Here is a 21,323-nt window from a genome sequence, read left to right on the forward strand (position 1 = left end):
TGGTGGGCCGGGAGGGAGCTCTGTGGTGAGTGGGGTGGGGGCTCACCGGTGAGGTGTGGGGCCGGAGGAAGCTCTGTGGTGAGTGGGGCGGGGGGGGGGAGCTCGCCGGTGAGGTGTGGGGCTGGAGGGAGCTCTGTGGTGAGTGGGGCGGGAGGAGCTCTGTGGTGAGTGGGGCGGGGAAGCTCACTGGTGAGGTGTGGGGCCGGAGGGAGCTCTGTGGTGAGTGGGGCGGGAGGAGCTCTGTGGTGAGTGGGGCGGGGGGGAGCTCGCCGGTGAGGTGTGGGGCCGGGGGGGCTCTGCAGGAACTGGGAGGCCTGGGGCAGAGGGTTAGTGTAGGGCTCTGCAGTGAGCCGGGGATGTGCCTACTCCCACACGTGTTATCGCTGCACTTGGGGGCAGTCTCCCGCCACTTGCCCAATGTGCTGGGCATTGTGCTGGCTCCATCTTGTCCCAGGCTTTCCCCCCATGCATCCCAAGTGCCCTCTAGGGTGCCCACTGTCGCTGAGTTCCATTCCTCCCTCTTGCATCTCAGGGCACCCTGGGACCCCACAGCCCATGGGTAATCGCCATGGTCCCACCCTGCCATCCCTGAGCCCTGGGGCTTTGGCCCTGGGGCAGGTGGGTTTCCCACAGCTGCTCTGGGCAGTGACGTGGGCAGGGGATCTGTGCCGGGGGACCTTGAGGCTTTCTTCCTGAAATTGGGGAGGGGGGGAGACTAGCTGAGCCTGAAGGCTCGTCAGTTCTCGTCCCTCCCTGCCCCCTTGAGAGAAGGGCTAACTGGCTGGCTTGGGGGGTGGGAGCTGGGCTGAGCCCTTTTTCCCTCACCCTGGGGACTTCCAGCCACTTCCTCCCTGGGCTGGATTCGAACCCGCCCCCCAGAGGAGCACGGCAAGCTGCTGAGGGCTTGCTCCCGGCTCCTGAGGAGATGTGTAAGGGGGTGGCCTGTACGTCCCAGTCCCTGGGGCAGGCTGGGCAGTGAGGAGCACTGAGCCCTTCCCAGGGGACGCCCATGTCCCCCTTGGGCTCGGGGCTGGCCAGGTTCTCCGCTTCTCTGCCTCTATTCAGGTGTCACGCGGGCTGCCCACTGCTGGCCCCAGGCCCCACCAGGGGGCGACTTGGGAGCAGGGTTAACGTAAACGCCCAGTGCTGGGGGGTGGGCAGGGACAGCCGGCCAGGGGCCCGCAGCTGGGTGCTCCCTGTCGGGGGGCTGGCAGCCGGGCTGGCACTCACTCCCCTGTCCCCCAGGCACAGCTAGAGGACCTGGAGGAGCGGGAGCGCATCCGGGCTCAGATCCGGGAGCTACGCAGTGAGCAGAGGGGAGAGCCCCACAAACCAGATGCCCAGGGTGAGTCCATGCAAATCCTGCCCCCGGGGCCTGATTTCCATAGGCAAAGTCCAGCCCGGCCCACACCGGGGCAGAGCCTGGGGGCCCAGAGGGGAGGGCACAGAGCTGTCTTCCCCCGCTGGTCATGCAGGGGCAGTGGGGCGGGGTGGGTGGGACCCCGCCATGCCCTGCCCAATGGGGTCGTGGCCTGTAGGGGCTGCCTGCTCTCTCCCTGGCAGCCGCCCCTTTCCCAGGCGGCGGTGTGGGGTCGGGGCAGCACCCGGTTTGCTGCTCGGTCCTGAGCAGGGGTCTTTCCCTGCAGGGCCGGGACATGGCAGTTGGTGTGCGGCAGAGAGCGGTGGGAGAGGGTTTGCCCCAGTCGGGGGTCTCACTCGGGAGGGGCTGGGAAGGGGGGTTTAGCTGTGGAGGAGGGTGGGGGGACTCTGGGGCGACCTTCCCCCATAAGTTGGTTCTTTCTCCCGCAGACCCGGCCTCGGGGACCCTGCTGCTCCTGGACCCGCTGCATCCCCCGTGCTGCTCCTCGTCCTTGGAGCTGGAGCCGCAGCGGAGAGCCGAGCCCCCGGAGCGCAGCTCCCAGAGCCCTGAGCCCGGCCCAGGGGCAGAGCAGCCCTGCACACAGGAGGGGGACTGCGAGGGGCTCGGCCAGCCAGAGGCAGGAGGCAGTGGGGAGCCCAGCCAGGGCAGTGGGGAGCCCAGCCAGGGCGGACCAGAGCAGCAAGAGACACCTGCTACCACGGGCGACAGCTGCCCAGTGGAGGAGACTCGCCGGAGGCTGCCCAGCGACGGGAACCAGAGCAGCCAGGTAACGGGCCAGCTGCCCCTCCCGGGGGCTGAAGGGGGGTGCCCAGGAACGGGCTGCGCCTGCCCTCTCTGCTGGCTGGCGCCCACGGGCGTATGGGACAGGTGTGAGTGGAGGGCTGAGCTGGGTACTGCGAATGCTGGCCGCTAGGTGGCTGCTCACCACAGGACCCGCTGTCCAGGCCTGAAACAGGACGTGAGCGAAATGAGTCTGGGGTTTAACACGTCCCCATTGATCAGTACACAAAACTCCGCTGCGCCTTGCAAGGTCAGCCCAGAGTGGCATGGCAGGGGGCTGCAGGTCAGCGGGGCTGGGGCAGGATTATCAGGGGGCTGTGTTGGGATTGAGGGGCGTGGGCAGAGCCGGGGGAGGGGGCAGGGCTGGATTGGCAGAGGGCTGCGTGGTGGGATTGAGCGGGGTGGGTAGAGCCGGGGGAGAGGGGCAGGGCTGGATTGGCAGAGGGCTGCGTGGTGGGATTGAGGGGGGTGGGCAGAGCCGGGGGAGGGAGCAGGGCTGGATTGGCAGAGGGCTGCGTGGTGGGATTGAGGGGGGTGGGCAGAGCCGGGGGAGGGGACAGGGCTGGATTGGCAGAGGGCTGCGTGGTGGGATTGAGGGGGGTGGGCAGAGCCGGGGGAGGGGGCAGGGCTGGATTGGCAGAGGGCTGCGTGGTGGGATTGAGGGGGGTGGGCAGAGCCGGGGGAGAGGGGCAGGACTGGATTGGCAGAGGGCTGCGTGGTGGGATTGAGCGGGGTGGGCAGAACCGGGGGAGAGGGGCAGGACTGGATTGGCAGAGGGCTGCGTGGTGGGATTGAGGGGGGTGGGTAGAGCCGGGGGAGAGGGGCAGGGCTGGATTGGCAGAGGACTGCGTGGTGGGATTGAGGGGGGTGGGCAGAGTCAGGGGAGGGGGGCCAGGCAGGCAGTACCCAGCACCATCTGGCACCTGTCGGATTGAGGAGTTGCTGGGGCTAACCCTCCACCTCCCCCTTCCCCCCAGGTCAGCATCTGTGTCAAAAGCCAAGTGCCCGAGAAGCCGGCCAGCTCTGCCAACAAGACGACGCGAGCTGGTAAGACGCAGGCACAGCACCATCCCCTCCCCCACGCCATCCCCAGCTGTGCCTGGCCAGGGCCTTGTGGTCAGGGAGCCCCTGCCGGGAGTTGCACCAGTGGATTGTGCCCACTAGTGTATATGGACTGTCTGCATAGGGACCTTCCTGCATCAAGTGAGGGCTTCCTTGTATGCTGGGGCACCGAGGCTGCGAGCTTCTCCGCAGCAGTGCCCCCTCTCCAGTGATGCTGAGAGCTTCTCCGCAGTAGCTCCCTGCTGGCCATGTTGACTTGTGCACCCCCTCTCTGGGGATGTTTTGCAGACACCCAGCAATGCTTCTGCTGGGGGTGCTTGTGTGAGCATTGCTGGGAGCTCCCCTGTGCCAAGCTCCCCCTTGGGGCTGCGAGCTTCCCCATAGCAGTGCCCCTTCCAGTGTGGCCATGCTGTGAACTGCCTTGTTCGGGGATGCTGCTTCCCTCTGGGCTGGCTGCAGAGTCGGCTCGGAGCTCCCTGCGATGGTGCCACCCTCCAGGTAGATGGCGTGGGTGGACGGAGCTGTGGGCTTTCTTGCAGCAGTGCCAGGCTCCAAGGTAGGTCAGTGGGTGGTGCTGTGGGCTCCCAGCTCGGTGCTGTGGGCTCCCAGCTCAGTGCTGCCCTCTGGGGGAGGCGGCGTGGCCTTGCTGGGGCTCCTGGCTAGCCTGTGTCCTCGTTGCTCCAGTCTGGCTGCTCGAAGGCGTTGAGTCTTCTGTGACCAACCTCTGGGCTCCTGGCCGGGCACAGCTGAGTCTGTGCTCGAGCTGGGGGATGTGCACCCCCCCCGCCCTCCACCGCCCCCCTGGGATAGGACAAGCTTCCCAGGCAAAATCAAGACCACTCCTGGCAGAGAGCGAAGGCAGGGGGCACAAACATGGAGGTGCCTTGGGAGACTGGTGCATGTCTGTGTGGGGGTCCTAGAGGGGGTGCCCCCTGTGACCCAGGCCTGTGACCCCTCCCTGACCCTGCTCATCAGCTGCCCCTGGTCCCAGCTGATGTGGGAGCGGGGCCGGGCTGGTGCTGCTGACATCGCCTGCCTGCTCGCTGGGCCGCTGAAGGGCCATGAAAGGGAATCCGTGTGTGCAGCAAACTCCAGCCTTTTACATTCTTTAGCCCAATAAGGCCGGCGGCTCGGCACCGCTCTGTGCTTTCCTGGCCCTCCACCCCGCTCTGCTGGCTGGAGGCATCTCAGCGGGGGAGCTGGGCTCCCAGCTCGGGGGACCGCCCCACACTTCGACTCGTACCATAGGCCTGCTGCGCCAGGCAGCGCCAGGGCTCCCCCCCCCTTGCCGGCTGCTGCGGCTTGGGGAGCTGGAGGAAATAGCTGAGATCCTGGCCCTGGTCGGCTCCCCTGACTCAACCTGCCAGGGTCTCCGCTAGGCCGGGGAGGGGCTGAGATGAGTCGGGAGTTCCCTGCAGGACAGGCTCTCGGGTTTCTCTCCCAGGCGGAGCAGGGTTCATTGTGCATAGCCCTTCTCCAGTACCCCCCTGGGGGGGGATCATCTCTGTGACAGCCCCCTTGAGCTTCCTGCCCCCTCGCTAACTGGGCAGGTGCTGCCCCCAGGCATTGAGCAAGGCCGGGTGTAGGCTGGCAGCGAGAGCAGAGGGAGTGCGCAGGAAGGGCAGGGAGGAGACCTGGAGACCTACAGCCCTGGGGTCTGCCCGGAGCCGGGACAGGCACCACCCCATGCATCACTCTGGTCAGGGGAGGGCAGGCCCCTCTCCATGGCCAAGAGGGTCCCCCTCCCAACCACCAGGCCCCCTGTGGAAGTGGGTCAAGCCCCTAGACTCCCCAACAGCCATCAGAGGGTGACACCTTGGCTGGCAGAGGTGAGCTCAGCGTCTCACTGTGTGAGCCTGGCTCTGTTGCGTGGTGCCAGGCAGATGCTGCGGTGCCCGCGTCCCTGCCCCAGAGCAGGGGGTCCTGGGGATGACCGTGCCAGGGCAGCGTATGGAGCAGGAGCTGCACCGTGCGCACCGCGGCGGCTGCGATCGCCCCTCTGGAAAGGGGGACGTCTCCTGCAAACCCAGGACAGCCCCTCCCCTCGGCTCTCACCGCAGGGCTGTGCCCTGGCAGCATCGCCCGCTGGGCTGAGCCTGGAGCTCGCCTGCTGGACTAGCCCCCGGCCCAGTCTTTGTGGCGGGGCTGGTCGTAGTGGAGGGCATGGGGGCGCTGGTGTCTGGCAGCATAGGACTGTTATCTGTGCTCGTGGAGGGTCAGGGGTCCTGGTTTGACCAAGTGTAACCCCTGGGCCAGGTTCCCAGGGCAGACGCTCACAGCTACCCCTGCAGGTGGGCTTTCCCCGGGCAGTGCCCCGGACTGGCCCTCAGCACGTGGCCCTGCCACAAGCTGGCGAGGCGGGGTGCTCGTTGGAGGCCCAGGCAGAGGGGCACAAATGGAGCCCGTGCAAAGGGGCTGGTTCTGCAGCAAACCTTGCACTCCTCGGACACCTCTGCAGGAAGTTGGCCAGGTTCCCCCAGCCTGGCAGTGCCCTTGGAGGGGGACAGGCGGGCGGAACGTGGGCCCTGTCCCTGAGTCTGCCCTGCCTGGGGACTCTGGGGGGGCAGGGCTGCAGTCTGCCCTCTGCTGGCCATGGGCCTGCGCCAGCCCAGATTAACTCACCCCTGGCTGAGGGCTGGGTACCCGCGGGGCAGGGCGGCCTGGGCCCCTGGGGGTTGCGCCGGGCTCTGTGGCGGGGGGCTCGGCCTCCCTGCCCATGGGGCAGGCTGCGGGTTGCTGTGCTCAGAGGTGATGGCTGGCACTGCTGTTCTAACGTCGCTCTCCTTGGCTGTGCTATCTGCATCTCTGAAAATGCTACCTTGGTCTGGTCCTTCCCAAACGCTGTGGCTGGCAGCACCCACCCATGATGTGCCAGGAACCCCTGCCCGCCAGGACCTCCACCGCTACGCCCACATGCCGTCTACTGGGTAGAATGCCCCCTCCCCTTGGCCCCCGGCGCTGTGGCTCTGGCCCCATATCGGGCTGGTGCTCGCGGCAGCATGGAAGGTCCCGAGGTGCTTTTCTGTGACGACTGCCCGCTGCGAGCTCTAGGATGCGGGTGAAGGGCCCCGGCCCTGCTTCTCCAGAGAGCACGCCAGCCAGCCCTGCAGGGTGGGCAGCCTGCCCCCGGGCATGAGAGCGGTGCACAGGGCTGGCGCTGCTCCGGGCTCCGCCCTAGCTGGGTGGTAATTGGGCTGGCGGGATCCTCCTGAAACCTGACTGAGCTGGGGGTGGGGATGCCTGGCAAAGCGCTCCAGTGCCAGTCAGGCTCTGCGCCCACCGGGCGGGTGAATGGCTCAAGTACTCACTCTGCACCTGTCTCCCCTTCCAGAGCCCGCACGGGAGCAGCCCTTCCAGAGAGCCAACTCGGTGCGGGAGCGCGTTCGCAAGTTCACCTCGGACTCCCTGGCCCAGCCTGGTCCCAGGTCCTGCAGCCAGAAGTGGGAGAGCCCTGGCAAAGGCTCCTGGTCCTGCAGCAGCAGCTCCTGCGTCCCCAGGGTGCCTGTGGTTCCCAGGCGGCCAGTGCCCAGCGCACAGCAGACTTACCCAGTGTCCCCGGTGCGGACTCAGCCCGGCGCCACCAGGCCATGCTGCCCTCCGGGGAGCCAAGGAGGGCTCAGGGGGGCCCCCCAGCCAGCAGCCGTGCAGAGCACCACACCTCCTCCTCAGAGGCACAGGCTGCGATGGCCGGGGGCCCAGCCTGCCCTAAAGAGGAGGGCAGCTCTGTGGGGAGGAGCCAGGCTGGCCAATCGCAGGGCGGCCGGCTGACGTCCCCGCAGAGGCCCATTGAAAATGCCGAGGGAAGCTCGTCCGGCACAGAGGAGCCTGGTGCCCAGCAACGCTGCCTCTCTGCCCAGCTGCCCGGCCCAGCCCCAGCCTCCTGCCTGCGGCACCAAGGCCAGCGCCAGGGACGAGGACACCATGAAAACGCTCTTCACCATCGAGATCAAGGATGGCAGGGCCCAGCCCGTGAGCAACCGCATCGTGGGCGTGCCGGGCAGCCAGCGGGCAGGTAGGTTCCACAGTGGCTGTGGTGGCAGGGCTGAGCTGCCGATGTGTGGGTCCCACGGCTCTGCTCCTGGGAGAGGTGCGAGCAAAGGGCAGCCGCTCCTGAGCGTGCCCAGGTGGGGCCGGCTCTGCAGCCAGGCGGGGGTGCAGCCTTGCCCGGCTATCATGCTAAGATGCCTTTGAGCAGCTGCCCCATGGTTCCCCCTCTCCCCAGGGCAGATCAGTGGGGCTCACGGGAAACCAGCAGAGCCTCGACCTGCTCTTGGAGTTGGGCTGTATGGCCCCAGGGCTGGCTGCCCCCGGTCCCAGCCAGGGGAGTGTCAGGGTCCAGCCGAAGGGCTGTGGGACACTCCCCGGACACTGGGTCCTCACCCCCAGGCCTGCCACAGAGCTGGGAGCGCCTCGGCTCGCTGTGGGTGCCCAGGGGCCTCAGTCCCTCACTGTGAAGTAGACAGGTCCCCTGCTGGGGAATCTGGGTTTCCTATGGGGGATCCCCTGACTCTGGGCCCGCCCTATGCAGAGGCCAGCTGTGCCATCAGCAGGGGTGGGCTGTGCTCTGCATGGTGAGCCCTGCGCTGGGGGGCTGGGCTCTATGAGGGTGGGGGACAGTTGTGGGGGTGAGGGGCGGGTCTGAGCCCTGTGTGGCTCTTTGGGGTGTGCATGTTGTGGGGGCCTGGCGAGGCGCCGAGCTAGCCCGCGGCCGATGCTGGCTGGCCCCAGCTGTCTGTCAGCCTCGACTCTCCTGCCTCCCTTCCTAGAGCTGACCCTGGGCTGCGGAGCTCACCCATCCGGATCAGCAGCAGCAGCACCGCTAGCGGCACCGGCAGGGTCAGCACAGCCAGCAAGGTGAGGCCCCCCCCCCCCCCCCCACGGGCCTGGGGAAGAGCCGGGCCTGGTGCACACGAGGGATCTGCTGCCCCTGCAGGCGTCTGAGTCCTGCCCTGCCACACTCTATGCCCCCACCTGGGCACCTCGCGCCCGGTGCAGGCTGTCCCGGGGGGGCGCTTTACCAGCGCAGTGCCCTGCGCAAGGGAAGGATGCTTCAGCCCTTGAGCCGGCAGGTGCGGGAGTTTGCCAGCCTTGGCTGGCTGGGTCTGGGGCACAGAGCAGGTGCCAGGAACTGGGGGGCTCAGGCTGTGCGAATGGGGTGGGGAGGGAAGCAAGTCCCTGGGCCTCCACTGGCTCTGCTGTGAAACCAGATCCTGCCTCAGCCTGGCTATGGGCCCCGCGGCTCCCGGCTGGGATTGGGCCAGGCCTGTCCCCAGCCCCCTAGCGTGTTTGCCGAGTCGGCTGCGGGGGGCCTTGCCACTGAGCCCAGCGAGCACCTGGTGGGGGAGCTGTCACAGCTGCCCCCCCTGGTGGCCAGGTCAGAGCAGTTGTTACTCCGGGAGTTCTGTGATGGTGTGGTCTGTGTGGGGAGTGTGTCCCCATCCCCTCCACACCCCTCTGGAGATCCTGGCCTCACTCTGGGGTCACATGGGGCCGAGTGACCCCACAAGCCACGGGACAGGACCCCAGAGCCCTCGCAGAGTGCGGGGTGGTACCTCGCTGGGGTACAGCAAGGAGCTGCCTGGGCCGGACCCTGCCCATCATGGCTCCAGAGGGGGATTCTTTGGGAAGGACTGGAAAACGTACCCCTTCTCCCCTGCCTTCCTTTTCTCCTAGGCCAGTGGGTCTCAAACTTTTGTACTGGTGACCCCTTTCACATAGCAAGCCTCTGAGTGTGACCCCCCTTATAAACGATAAACACTTTTAATATATTTAACACCATTATAAATGCTGGAGGCAAAGTGGGGTTTGGGATGGAGGCTGACAGCTCGCGATCCCCCATGTAATAACCTCACGACCCTCTGAGGGGTCCCAACCCCCAGTTTGAGAACCCCTGTCCTAGGGGGTTAGAGCTGGCTGGCATCGGGGAGTGGCCACCTAGCCTGTAGGCGGCTGCTTGGAGCTGGGATTCCTGCGTGTGGTCAGACGTGCGCCGGGGGGAGCTGTGTGTACCAGGCGTGTGACCCAGGGAGGGGCTGGGGTGTGCGCATGGGGGGTGACCCCTGGAGCTGGGATTCCTGCGTGTGTACCAGGCGTGTGCTGGGGGGAGCTGTGTGTACCAGGCGTGTGACCCGGGGATGGGCTGGGGTGTGCACATGGGGGGGGGGTGGCCCCTGGAGCTGGGATTCCTGCGTGTGTACTAGGCGTGTGCTGTGTGTACCAGGCGTGCGCCGGGGGGAGGTGTGTGCGACCCGGGGAGGGGATGGCGTGTGCGCGTGGGGGGTGGCCCTTGGAGCTGGGATTCCTGTGTGTGCCAGGCATGTGCCGGGGGGAGGTGTGTGTGCCCCAGGGAGGAGATGGCGTGTGTGCTTGGGGGGTGTCCCTTGGAGCTGGGATTCCTGCGTGTGGCCAGGCGTGTGCCGGGGGGAGGTGTGTGTACCAGGCGTGTGCCGGGGGGTGCTGTGTGTACCAGGCGTGCACCGGGGGAGGTGTGTGTACCAGGCGTGTGACCCGGGGAGGGGATGGCGTGTGCGTGGGGGGTGGCCCTTGGAGCTGAGTCAGCGAAGGGAAACATACAGCTGGGCGTGCGCCCCAGAGGGAGGCAGGCGTGTGCAGCTGGACATGTCCCTGGGAGGGGCGGCGGGCAGGCACGTGTCCCCTAGTGGAAGAGAGGGGAGGGAGTGGGTGTCGTGTGGCCGGCGCGTGCCCCCAAGTGGGAAGAGAGGGGAGGGGGTGGGGCGCATGTGGCTGGGCGCGTGCCCCCAAGTGGGAAGAGAGGGGAGGGAGTGGGCGCGTGTGGCTGGGGCGCGTGTGGCCGGGACCTGAGCTGGCCGGGCATGGTTGGCACTCTTGGCCATGTAGGGTAATACAGAGCACTCAGGCATGTTGCAGTGTTTAGGAAAAACAAAGGGCGTCAGGGCCAGACTGCAGTGGCTGTGGGGCCCAGGATGACACCAGGCCTGGCACGTGCCCCTGTGGGTGGCGCCCCCTTGTGGCAGGAGTCTCTGCATCTCCCCTTCCCCAGGAGGTGCAGCACCAGAGTCCTGTCCCACAAGACCCCTGGAGCTGGAGGAGGGGCTGAGCCGGCCTGGCCCTCCCGAGGGTACATGAGGCACCTCTGGCCGAGTCTGCAGCTCTCGGCCGCTCTGTGCCCAGGTCCCCGCGGGGGCCGCACTCGGGGGGGCTCCCTGCAGGAGTAGCCACCACCCGGCAGCCCTGGTGTTCCTGAGCCCTAACCCTGAGGGAGCAGCGGGGGGCTGTGGGGTCAGCATTGAGGGGCATCCGCAGGGCAGACTGGGGGAGGAGGGCAACACCTCCGTGGGAGCCGTGCACTCAGCAGGGACAGCTCTTGCTGGGTGTGTGTGTGTGGGGGGAGGGTGGCTTCTCCCACACTAATGAGCTAACGCGGCCCCGTGGCCTGGCTGTGGTGCGAGCTGCCCGTCAGCTCTCATTAAGGTATTAGTGTGGAGGGCACGGAGCTGGGTCTGCCCGGTGGGAGAGCGCAGCTGCCAGGTGGGTGCCGAGACTGTCCGCAGGGGAGAGGGGCAGGAGGAGCAGCCCACAACCTCTTCCAGGTACGGGTGGCCACGGGCATGGAGTGCGCTGAGGGGCTGGCAGGTGCTTGGGTGGGGGGCCAAGGGGACCGTGCTCTCAGGTGTCCATGCGGAGGGTGAGCAGTGTGGCTGCTGGGGGGGGTGGGGGTGCTTTATTCCAGGGGCCCCTGCGGAGGGCGCTGCGTGCTCCTGGGCCCTAGAGGGGGCAGGCTGAGGGTGGGCGCGTCACTCCTGCTGCCGCTTGCTGCCTGGGAACCTGATCTGCCTGGCTGATGTTTTATTTACCAGCCGTGCCAGGTGCTCATGGGAACTCAGCGCCCCCCAGGTGAGCTGGTGTTGGAGCAGAGTCAGCAGTGGGGCTGGAGCTGCCTGCTCGGAGCCCCCAGTGGGGGGGCAGCAGCTGGTGGGGAGTGGCCTGTGACGCAGAGAGGTTTGGCTCCGGTGGATGGAGCAGGCCGGGCGGGAACAGGGTCCCTGCCAACGCTGGCACTGGGCTGTGCACGCCGAGGCCATGGGGAGGGAGGGCCCAGGGTGAAGATGGGGACCCCCTGAGGACCCCCAAGCAGAACAGGCAGCCCTGCCCCAGAGGAAATCCTGCCCCTATGGCCCATGGAGGGGTAGGGGAGCCTGGCCTGGGCCTGCAGCCACCTCCTGTCTGTGCATTGTGCTCTCTGCCCCCAGGCTGGGCAGCGCCGGCCCAGAGCCCAGATGGAGGCCTCCTTTCCTGCGGGTGAGATCCATGCACAGGGATGCTGATGCAGGGGTGAGGGGCTGGCACTGTCAGGGCGCGGGACGGGAGCTGGGTGCACTGCCTGGACGGGAGCTGGGTGCACTGCCTGGACGGGAGCTGGGTGGCACTGCGGAGGCTGCCCCTCCCAAAGGAACTGCAGGGCTGTGTGCTGAGGGCCCTGCCTCCCCCTCCTTAGGGTGTGGGGAGGGGACGCTAGTGCTGGCCTTTGAGAGCTGGGGTGCAGGGGGGTGGCACTGCTGGGGCTGGTCTGGGGGAGTTACAGACAGGTGACGGGGCCAGCATGGCAGAGGCTGGGGGAGTGTGGTGGGGATCGGCATGGCGGGGGCTGGGCTGGGGGAGGTGTACTGAGGGAGCAGCATGGTGGGGGCTGGGTGTGTGGGGTGGCGGGAGGCATGGCGGGGACTGGGGGGGGTAGGGTGGCGGGAGGCATGGCGAGGGTTGGGAGAGGTGGGGGGTGTACTGGGAGAGTGGCATGGCGGGGGCTGGGGTGGTGGTGGTGGGGGCAGCATGGCGGGGGCTGAGGGAGTGTGGTGGGGGTGGCATGGCAGGGGCTGGGCTGAGGGAGGTGGGGGGGTGTACTGAGGGAGCAGCATGGCGGGGGCTGGGTGTGTGGGTGGGGGCAGCAAGGCAGGGGCTGGGCTGAGGGAGATGGGGGGGTGTACTGAGGGAGCAGCATGGCGGGGGCTGGGTGTATGGGGTAGGGGGGTGGCATGGCGGGGGCTGGCCTGCTCTATCCAAGCCCCTTTCTACCCAGCAGAGCTTTGGTTGACCCTTTCCCCCATTTGCTGAGGGCGAGCCCTCGGGGGGGGCAGCTCAGGGGGAGCCCCGGGCTGAGTGAGGGGGTGGGGAGGCAGGTGGCTTGCACATGAGCATGTCTTAGTGCCGCCCCCCCCCCCCCCCCCCCAGCTTGGCCACCTGGCCCGAGTCCATCACTGGGCTGCGCTGGGAACTGTCCCAAGTTCAGCACCTCCCCACCCGGCTCCTGTGTCGGCCCCTCTGCCAGGCCCCGGCCTGTGGGATAAGAATAGCCAGGCTGAACACAAAGGCCTGCTGGTGGAGCCCAGCCCCGGGGAGGGGCAACGCCCAAGAGCCCCTATAAAGGGCTGGGAGCGTGCAGAGCCCACCGCCCGGAGCTGGCAGTGAGAGGGGCTTGACCACACGGCGTCTTGCCCCGGGAGCCTGCGGCGTGGCAGCCAGAGTCCCCGCCGTGCCCGCGTCCCATCCCCAGCCAGCACCATGCCGGGGGTGCACCTCCCCAGCCTGGACAATGCCCGGGAGGCGACGGTCGAGGAGATCCAGCTGGACCTCCAGGCCTTCCAGCTGGCCACCGAGAGGCGCCTGGAGGAGGCGCTACAGCAGTTGCAGCCCCTGGCCAGCGCCCTCAATGACTTGAAGGAGGAGCACCTGGTGCTGCGGGCCGAGCAGGCGCGCCTCGGCCGGCAGCTGGAGGTGCTCGCGCTCTGGCTGGGAGCCCAGGATCTGGAGGAGAAGGACCCCAGCACCCTCTTCCTGGAGGCACAAGATCCCTGTGCCCACTTTGCGGGCACCGAGGAGCCCAGCAGCCCCGTGGCCCATCCGCCCACCTTCTCCAGCACCCACAGGCAGTCGTCTGTGCACCTCTCCAGGAGCAACAGCTTCGTGAGTGTGCAGGCTCCGGGCAGGGGAAGGCGGGGTGGCAGGCCCACTCCTTCCAGGGGGACGGCTTCCCTGAGAGCCCATCCCATGGGCAGCGTTGGCTGGGCTAGGTCTTGGGTCTGGGGGAAGGAGGCAGGGGTGGGCAGATGTTGCTGGGCAGAAGCCCTGGTCTGCCCCTGCTGGCTGGTCTGAAAATCTACTCTGGGTGCCCAGTGCCGGTCCCCCCGCTGGGGCCAGGGCAGGCGGCCGGCTTGGAGCTGCCTGGGCAAGGCCCCTATCGGCCCTTCCCCAAGCCTTGGCCCCTATCGGCCCTTCCCCAAGCCTTGGCCCCTGGGCAAAGGGAAGCTGTTCCTGTGGTGGGGGAGCCCCAGAGCTTGCACCAGCTGCTGCTGGCCCAGGCAGGCGCGTTTTCACGGGGGATTAGCTGGGCTGTGGCAGGAGATTACAGCTGGGGGTTGCTGGGGGAGACCTGTGCCAGCCGAGGCTCCCATCACCCGGAGCCAATCCAGGCCGCCTGCCTTGCATTGCTGACGTGCCATCTGGAGCAGCCTGTTGTGCTGGGCGTTTGTTTGCAGGGACAGCTGGCCTGGGGTCTCCTTACGCCAGCTCCGAGCCCAGCCAGGGAGCTGCGCCCTCCCGCGGGTGCTGGGGCAGCGTCAGAGCTGCTTGCTGCCGGGCGTCACTGAGCGGGATCTCCCCTGGCTGCTGGGCAGGGAGGCGCATGGGCCGCCTGGATCTGGGTGTGGCCCCCGAGCACCAGGGCTAGTCGGGCTGCTGTGCGCACAGCCCAGACCTAGCGCCGCTTGCCCCCGGCTGACCACGCGTTCGGCCCTGCCCTAGGCTTGGTTCCTCCCATCACTGCCTGCCTACCACCAGCCCCAGCCGCAGAGGCCAGCTTCCTGCCAAGGGCGCTGCGCATCTGGTCCGCCCCTGCCCCAAGGGCTGCTGGGAAATCCCAGCCCTTGGTCCCCTGGTGTTTTAGCCAAAGAGAACTGACCCCCAGCGAGCCGCTGGGCAGAGTGAGAGAGGCTGCGCTGCCGGCCGTCACGCCCAGAGGGCAGCTGTGCTGTATATGTTGGCCTGCCATGGGGGGCACCCTGCTCCAACGGGGCTACTATCCTTCTCAGCCCCTCAGCCGGCCAGTGCCAGGGTGCCTGGGCCCTGCTGCTCTGCCGGGGGGGTGTGAATGGAGCCAAGCAGGTGTGGCTCAGCCCCCGTCCGCAGGCCTTTGTGGTGCTATTTTGGGCCTGGCCGGCTGGCCGGGCTGCATTCGTTGGGGGTCGTGTTGACAAGGAGCCGGCACCACCTGATTGTTCAGAAGGGGCTGGGCTGCCTCGTTGCCAGGGCAGCTCCTGATCCCCAGGCCAGGAGCCTCTTTCCGATAAGCCCCTTAATCTCCTGGAAATCCTGGCTGGAGCTAGAGGCGTCCACGGTGCCTGCTGCCCAGCCCACCCGCCGCCCGGGGCAGCCCCCCCTGCTCGCTGGGTGTAGCTGGGCTGCCGGACGTGTAGACTCACTGCTGCTGAGCTCGCATGGGCTGCTTGGGCCCTCGTGCCTGTTGCTAAGGTTTGCTGGTAGCCCTGTCCCCGGCTCTGCCGTTCCCCTTGCAGGGTTCTGCAGGCCCTTTGAGGCGGAGAGCAGGAGTTGTGAGGGTAGGGAAGGAATCGCCCGCCTGCAGGAGCAGCACGTCTGCCCCGGGCTCTGGTGGTGTGGGGGTGATGGAGCCACCGGATCGAGCTAGGACCAGCTTTGGAACAGCGTCTGGGAGGAACCCTTCCATGGGCCAGATCCCCGGCATCTCTCACTTCCTCCAGGGGAAGCCACGCGGCTTCACCACCTCCTTAGACTGGACCTCTGGGCCTGCTCCACCCCCTGAGCTCTGCTCAGCGAGTCCTGCTGAGACAGCCGAGGGGGACTTGTCCGCTCTTGGGGGATGCATGCACCTCGTCCAGCTTGTGCGGTGACACTCAGTATTGTCAAGCCAGTCGGGTTTTAGTCACAGGATGCCCTTAGGGCAGCCCAGAGGAATGAGGGGTAAAGCATCGTCCATTCGGGGTCGCTCTGTGCCAGCCAAGCTGTAGTGAACTCTGGCTCTCCAACCGTCTGACCTTGGTCCAAATCCTCGACTGCACTTGTCCCCCAGCTCACACCTCTCCGGACCCCTGTTTCTGGGCTGGGAAATGCTGGGCAGCCCCCTTGCTGAGAGGTGGGGAAGTCCATGTGCCTCTGGGTCCTTGCTTGCTCGGTGTCAGCGTCTGGGTAATTGGATCTGCTGTTGTGTTCTCCAGAGCACCACTGAACTTGGGCCTAAGGTCAGACAGCTAGGCCACACCCATATCTGTCTCTTCGCCTGCCCGAAGTGGCAAACAGCCCTTTCCCACCCGCTAGTGACAATCCAGCACAGAGGGGAAACCGAGCACAAACTGATCTCCTGAAAGTATTACAAAAAATTCCTGCTTTGTCACATGTGGCTCAGTGGCAGAAGCCCAGGACTGGGAGGCAGGACTCCTGGGTTCTATTCCCTGCCCCCGCCCTGGTCTGCTGGGTGACCTCGGGTCAGTCGCGTCCCCTCTGCGTGTGGAGATGGTCAGGGCTGCCCCAACACAGCTCTACTTATGGAACGCTGGAGGGTGTTAGTGGGGATGGTGGGGCTGGGGAAGGCAGGACGGTTCAGCCTGTCGTGTGGGCGTAGAGGATTGGCAGACAGAGCCTCTGCTGGGCTTGCTGGTACGGCCCGGCTCGATGGGTAGTGGGAGCAGGGCAGATGGTCAGGCAGTGGCATTGGCAACTCAGTAGGTGGCGCTCTTCCCTCTCATCAGCCCCCTAGCTAATGCCCAGCCTGGCGCTGAGGGCACGGTAGTGCTGGGGTGTAAAACCAAGTCCTCGGCTGCTCGTGGGCATGCGCCCCGGCACGTCTTCCCAGGGCTGTGCGCTGGGGCTGTCGACCGGAGCTGCTCTCCCTGTGGGGCTGGGGGATGTATGCGTGGGGTTTGCTCGGGCCCTCGGCAGGGCAGGGCGCTCTGCAGCTGGGAGGTTCTCCGCATCGCCCCTCTCGTCGCAGATGGAGGCGGAGCTGGTGGATCAGCCCCAGTGCCGGTGCCGGAGCCGGAGCTGCCCAATGGGATGGAGAAGGCCCAGGCGAGGGAGCGCGAGAAGAGGAACAAGCTGAGCGCGTGAGGAGCTGAGCAGGATCGAGGAGGAGGACGTGCTGGATAAGATGGGTACGTTGAGCCTGCCCCTGACCGAGCTACCCCAGCCGGGCTGTGGCGCAGGTTTGAGGGGGCAGTGGGGTTTTGGGGGTGGCTGTGGGGCAGGGTGGGCCATGTGAGGCCATGGTGGAGTTTGGGGGGCAGGGTGGGGGTGAGGCCATGGTGGGGTCTGGAGGGGCAGGGTGCGGGTGAGGCTGCGGTGGGTCTGGGGAGTGGCTGGGGAGCAGGGCGGGAGGATGAGGCCGTGGTGGAGTTTGAAGCAGGGTGGGAGTGAGGCCACTGTGGGGCAGGGTGGGAGGTGAGGCTGCGGTGGAGTTTGGGGGTGGCTGGGGGCAGGGTGGGAGGTGAGGCCTCAGTGGGGTCTGGGGGAGTGGCTGGGGGGCAGGGCGGGAGGATGAGGCCGTGGTGGAGTTTGGAGCAGGGTGGGAGTGAGGCCACTGTGGGGCAGGGTGGGAGGTGAGGCTGCGGTGGAGTTTGGGGGTGGCTGGCGCAGGATGGGAGGTGAGGCCTCAGTGGGGTCTGGGGGAGTGGCTGGGGGGCAGGGCGGGAGGATGAGGCCGTGGTGGAGTTTGGAGCAGGGTGGGAGTGAGGCCACTGTGGGGCAGGGTGGGAGGTGAGGCTGCGGTGGAGTTTGGGGGTGCCTGGGGGGCAGGGTGGGAGGTGAGGCCTCAGTGGGGTCTGGGGGGTGGCTGGGGGGCAGGGGGTGAGGCCGCGGTTGCTGAGGTTGCTGGTGTCGCGCTTGCCTTGGCAGCTGGACCAGACGTCGGACTTTGAGGAGCGCCGGCTGATCCGCTCTGCCATGCGGGAGCTGCGCCAGAGGAAGAGAGGTAGCTGCCTGTGGCTCCCCAGGGGTTGGTGGCTGGGGGAGCTGGAGGGGTTGGCACCTTGACCCTGGCAGCAGGCTGGCAGGGCCATGGAATGGAAGCAGCAGAGGTGGGTCAGGGAGCCAGGAGCCGTGCTACCGAAACCTGAGCTGGCCTGGGGATGTCTGGGCCCTGCCCCAGGGAGGGGCTCGGCGAGGCAGGCAGGCTCTGTAGCCTTTGCGGATCATTGTGTGCGAGTGTCCCCAGTGCCATAGCCCTGGAGCCGTCTGGCATGGCAGCATCCTGGGCGAGGGCAGCAGGGGCCTGGCTGGAGAACGGCCCCATCCCTCCTGCCGTGTCTCCAGCTCTCAGTCCAGGCAAGGAGTTCCCCATGGGGCCCTGACTCCTGGACGTGCTGCGGAGGATGGACTGGGCAGGGACTGGGCACCCCAGAGATGCTGTGGTGGCTCCATGCCGGGCAGCATCCATCACCCCCAGTGCCCTCATCTCCGCGTTAATGCCGTCCCCCGCGTGCATTTGCAGAGCAGCGAGACAAGGAGCGGGGCCAGCGGCTGCAGGAGGTGAAGAGCCAGGCTGCAGTGGGGAAGACAGGCCATGCCACCGAGACCACCACCCGGCAGAGCGCCCAGTCGGCTGATGGCTCGGCCCGCCACACGCTCACCAAAACTGAGCACCTCGTCCAGTCCAGTAAGGGCCCTGCAAGGCCACTGGGCGCTACCGCTTGGTCTCACAGCCTGGTCCCACTCTGTGCCCCCCTGGCACAGGCCGTCTCTGCTGTTCTCTGCTCTGCCATCTTGGCACGGGCCGTCTCTGCTGTTCTCTGCTCTGCCACCCTGGCACAGGGTCCGTCTCTGCTCTGCCACCCTGGCAGGGGCCGTCTCTGCTGTTCTCTGCTCTGTCATCTTGGCACAGGCCATCTCTGCTGTTCTCTTCTCCGTCACCCTGACTCGGGCCCATCTCTGCTGATCTCTTCTCTGCCACCCTGGCATGGGCCCGTCTCTGGGTGCCTGCCAGTCTCTGCTGGCCTCTTCTCTATCATCTCCCAATGCGTGGCCCCTGCTCTTGGAGTCTCTCTCTGTTTCTCTGTCCTTCGCCGCCCCCATGCCGACGGTGCTTGGCTGCCTGGGCTTCACTCTGAAAAAGGGCCCCTGAGCCCAGGCACTCCAGGACAGCTGGCAGCCGTGGGGCCTGGCTCCCCAGCGCTGACCTGCTCTGCCTTGCTAAGAGTCTGCTGGGCTCTGGAGGCGCCGCCTCTGTGCCAAGAATCGCCTGCTCCCCGGGGTCTACAGGGACCTGCCAGCAGCGCTGTGGCAGGCTCAGGGAACGCTGGACCTGGGGCACAGGATTACACTCACCATGGGGAGCCCCCAGTGAGCCTGGCCCACAGCATGGCAGGCATGGAGCCTTTGGGGCGGCCAAGGGTCTGTAACAGGGCCCGGCCCCTTGTTAAAGCTGGGCCTCCCACTGGCTGGCTGGAGCCATCCCTGGCCCTGCCTGTCCATTCCTGCGCTTCCTCTACCTGCCAGCAGCTGCTGCCCAGGCTGGTATGAGCTCAGGCAGCCAGGCCCTCCAGCATGCCCTGCCCAGGGGGCTCTGCCAGCAGGGAGGGCTCCTGTCCAGGGCTGGGACTCTTCTCTACTCCATCGGCCTGTGTGCTCTGCCCTCAGCTGCACCAGCTGCCTACACCCTGGCTCTTACGGTTCCTTCCTGGTGCCACCGGCCTTCTCGGGCATACAAGGATGCTTGGCCACGTGGGCCCTTCCACCAGGTGCTCTGGCGCTTGGCCAGGCCTGGCTCCGGCTGGGCGGCGCTCTCCTCAGACAAACCTGCCCTGGCTTCCTACTGCCTCTGCTCCTTTCGTCCCCTGCCACGGGCCTGTTCTCTCCTGTCTCCGGACTGAGGCAGAGCCTTCTCTGCATCTCCTGCCGTCAGGCCGGGCCTCCCTGCCTCTTTCTGCCCCGTACTCTCTGTTGCCTTTGGAGCCTGCTGCGCACGCGCCCGTTGGCCTGACCTGGCCTTCGCGGGATGCGCTGGCCTCACTCAGCTGCCTCTCTGCAGCCACGCCGGCTCTCTGGCCCTGCCCTCTCCAGGGGCAGGTGCTCTAGGTGTTGGCTTCGCCCCACCCTGGCTGATCCTTTTGTCTTTTCCTCCCTTTGCAGAAGACGGCACAAAACCTCCCGGATGACGACAGTGGAGTCGAGCTACACAAAGAGATCGGACAGTAAGGGCCCTTCGCCCCCCTCTGGGCCTCTCTCCTGCCACCTGGTGGCAATTCCCCCTTCCTCTGGGGGGCACCTGCTTGCCCGTTGGCACTGGGCGCTCAGCCCTGGGGCAGGGGGAGGGGCAGCCACTTGCCCATTGGCGCTGGGCCCTGGTGGAAGCAGGCTGCGGCGCCTCTGGGCAGCGCCAGGCACAGGGAAAAGGCAGCTACTACTACCTCCCTCACCAGTGCCTGAGGTTCTTCTCCTTGTCTCTGCAGATGGCAGCACGTTTGTCCAGACCAAATCCTCCTACAGCTCCTCGTCCAAGAAGGTGGGCAGGTGAGTGACACCCTGCTGAATGGGCAGTGCCCTCTGGGGAGAGGTGGAGAAAGGCATGGCAGCTCCGTGTGTGCCGCCCGAGCTCCTTGGGCCACTTGTGCCACCCATGGACCCCAGCAGGGGGGACAGGCCTCTACTCACTGTATTTGGGTGTCCCCAAGGGTCAGCGACCTTGGCTACCCTCCACCCCCCCCAAGGCAGCTGCTGTCGCCTAGCCTGCTACGTGTCCTTCCAGCAGCCCCCGCGGGGTGTCAGCCTTTGGGGTCTTGTGATGTCTCCACGTGGCTGAGTGCCGGGAGAACCCGGGGCCTGTCACTCGGGGATCTCTGAGCACTGTGCAGACCCCACTGATTTAAGGCTCCCACAACCCTGAGTGGTGTCGTCCCTGCCACACGAAGGCAGATTCTCCCCTGGCTTGGGGGGCCCCATTGAGACCTTTGGGCCTGCAACTGAGTCTGGGGAGCTGCAGCTGCTCCTTGGGTCCCCCCTGCACCCCCTCCCCAGGGTGCTGTTGGGACCTGGCTGAACAGAGACTCCCTCCCATGCTGAGTCTCTCCCTCCCCCAGCATCTTTGACCGCGAGGACGAGAGCAGCTCGCGCCAGGGCAGTCTGGCCGCTCTGGAGCGGCGCCAGGCCGAGAAGAAGAAGGAGCTGCTGAAGGCTCAGATTCTGCCCAAGACGTCGGCCACACAGGCGCGGAAGGCCATGATTGAGAAGCTGGAGAAGGAGAGCGGGAGGTGAGGGCGCCGGGTGCGGCCGGGGCAGGGTTGGGCTGGGTTGGGCCAGTGCCGTGGGCAGTTGACCAACATGCTCTGTGTGTGCTCCCTGCAGCCCCTCGAGCCCGGCCATGTCGCGGGTGGCCGTGCAGCGCTCCTCCAGCTTCGGCGTCCCCAACGCCAACAGCATCAAGCAGATGTTGCTGGACTGGTGCAGAGCGAAGACCCGGGGCTACGAGGTCAGTGCCCTCCTTCCCTTGCAGCTCCTGGCCAGGCTGGGCCCACTCCCTGCCCACCATCCTCCGGGGCTAGGGTTGCCAGGTCTGGAACACGCAGTCGAAAAGGGACCCTGAAGACTCCAGTCAGCACCGCTGACCAGGCTGTTAAAAATCTGGTTGATGGTGGTGCCAGTGCAGTGGAGCGGCGTGGCTCCTGGAAGCGGCCGGCATGTCCTGCCTGCTCCTGGGCGAAGGGGCAGCCAGGGGGGCTCTGTGCGCTGCCCCTGCCTGCAGGTGCCGACTCTGCAGTTCCCATTGGCTGGGAACCATGGCCAATGGGAGCTGCGGGGGCTCCGAGCCACCTGGCCCCTCTGCCTAGGAGCAGGAGGGATGTGCCGGCTGCTGCCCAGAGCCCACATCTGGAACCCCCTCCTGGACCCCCAGAGTCCCCTCCTGTACCCCAAACCCCCTCATCCCTGACCCCACCCCAGAGCCCGCACCCCCTCCCGCAGCCCTCACCCCAACCACCTGCCTCAGCCCAGAGCCCCCTCCTGCACCGTGAACCCCTCATCCCTGGCCCCACCCCAGAGCCCGCACCCCCTCCTGCAGCCCTCACCCCAACCACCTGCCTCAGCCCAGAGGCCCCCCCCCCGCACC

At 67.0% G+C, this 21,323-nt stretch overlaps 1 protein-coding gene across 1 annotated transcript in view; it reads left to right on the top strand.

Annotated features, from left to right (window-relative positions):
- Positions 1-21,323, top strand: part of LOC101930753 (smoothelin) — a 48,240-nt gene that overhangs the window by 18,235 nt on the left and 8,682 nt on the right. Inside the window, 18 exon segments of the mRNA XM_065568256.1 lie at positions 1,246-1,345; positions 1,810-2,147; positions 3,139-3,208; positions 6,555-6,689; positions 6,692-6,772; positions 6,775-6,842; positions 6,844-7,059; positions 7,061-7,239; positions 7,990-8,097; positions 11,100-11,119; positions 16,245-16,333; positions 16,335-16,378; positions 17,119-17,195; positions 17,715-17,895; positions 19,355-19,413; positions 19,672-19,732; positions 20,299-20,469; positions 20,564-20,687. Coding sequence (XP_065424328.1) covers positions 1,246-1,345; positions 1,810-2,147; positions 3,139-3,208; positions 6,555-6,689; positions 6,692-6,772; positions 6,775-6,842; positions 6,844-7,059; positions 7,061-7,239; positions 7,990-8,097; positions 11,100-11,119; positions 16,245-16,333; positions 16,335-16,378; positions 17,119-17,195; positions 17,715-17,895; positions 19,355-19,413; positions 19,672-19,732; positions 20,299-20,469; positions 20,564-20,687 — 2,121 coding nt within the window.

Source organism: Chrysemys picta, chromosome 15 (genome assembly GCF_011386835.1).
Source record: "Chrysemys picta bellii isolate R12L10 chromosome 15, ASM1138683v2, whole genome shotgun sequence".
Lineage (NCBI taxonomy): Eukaryota > Metazoa > Chordata > Testudines > Emydidae > Chrysemys > Chrysemys picta.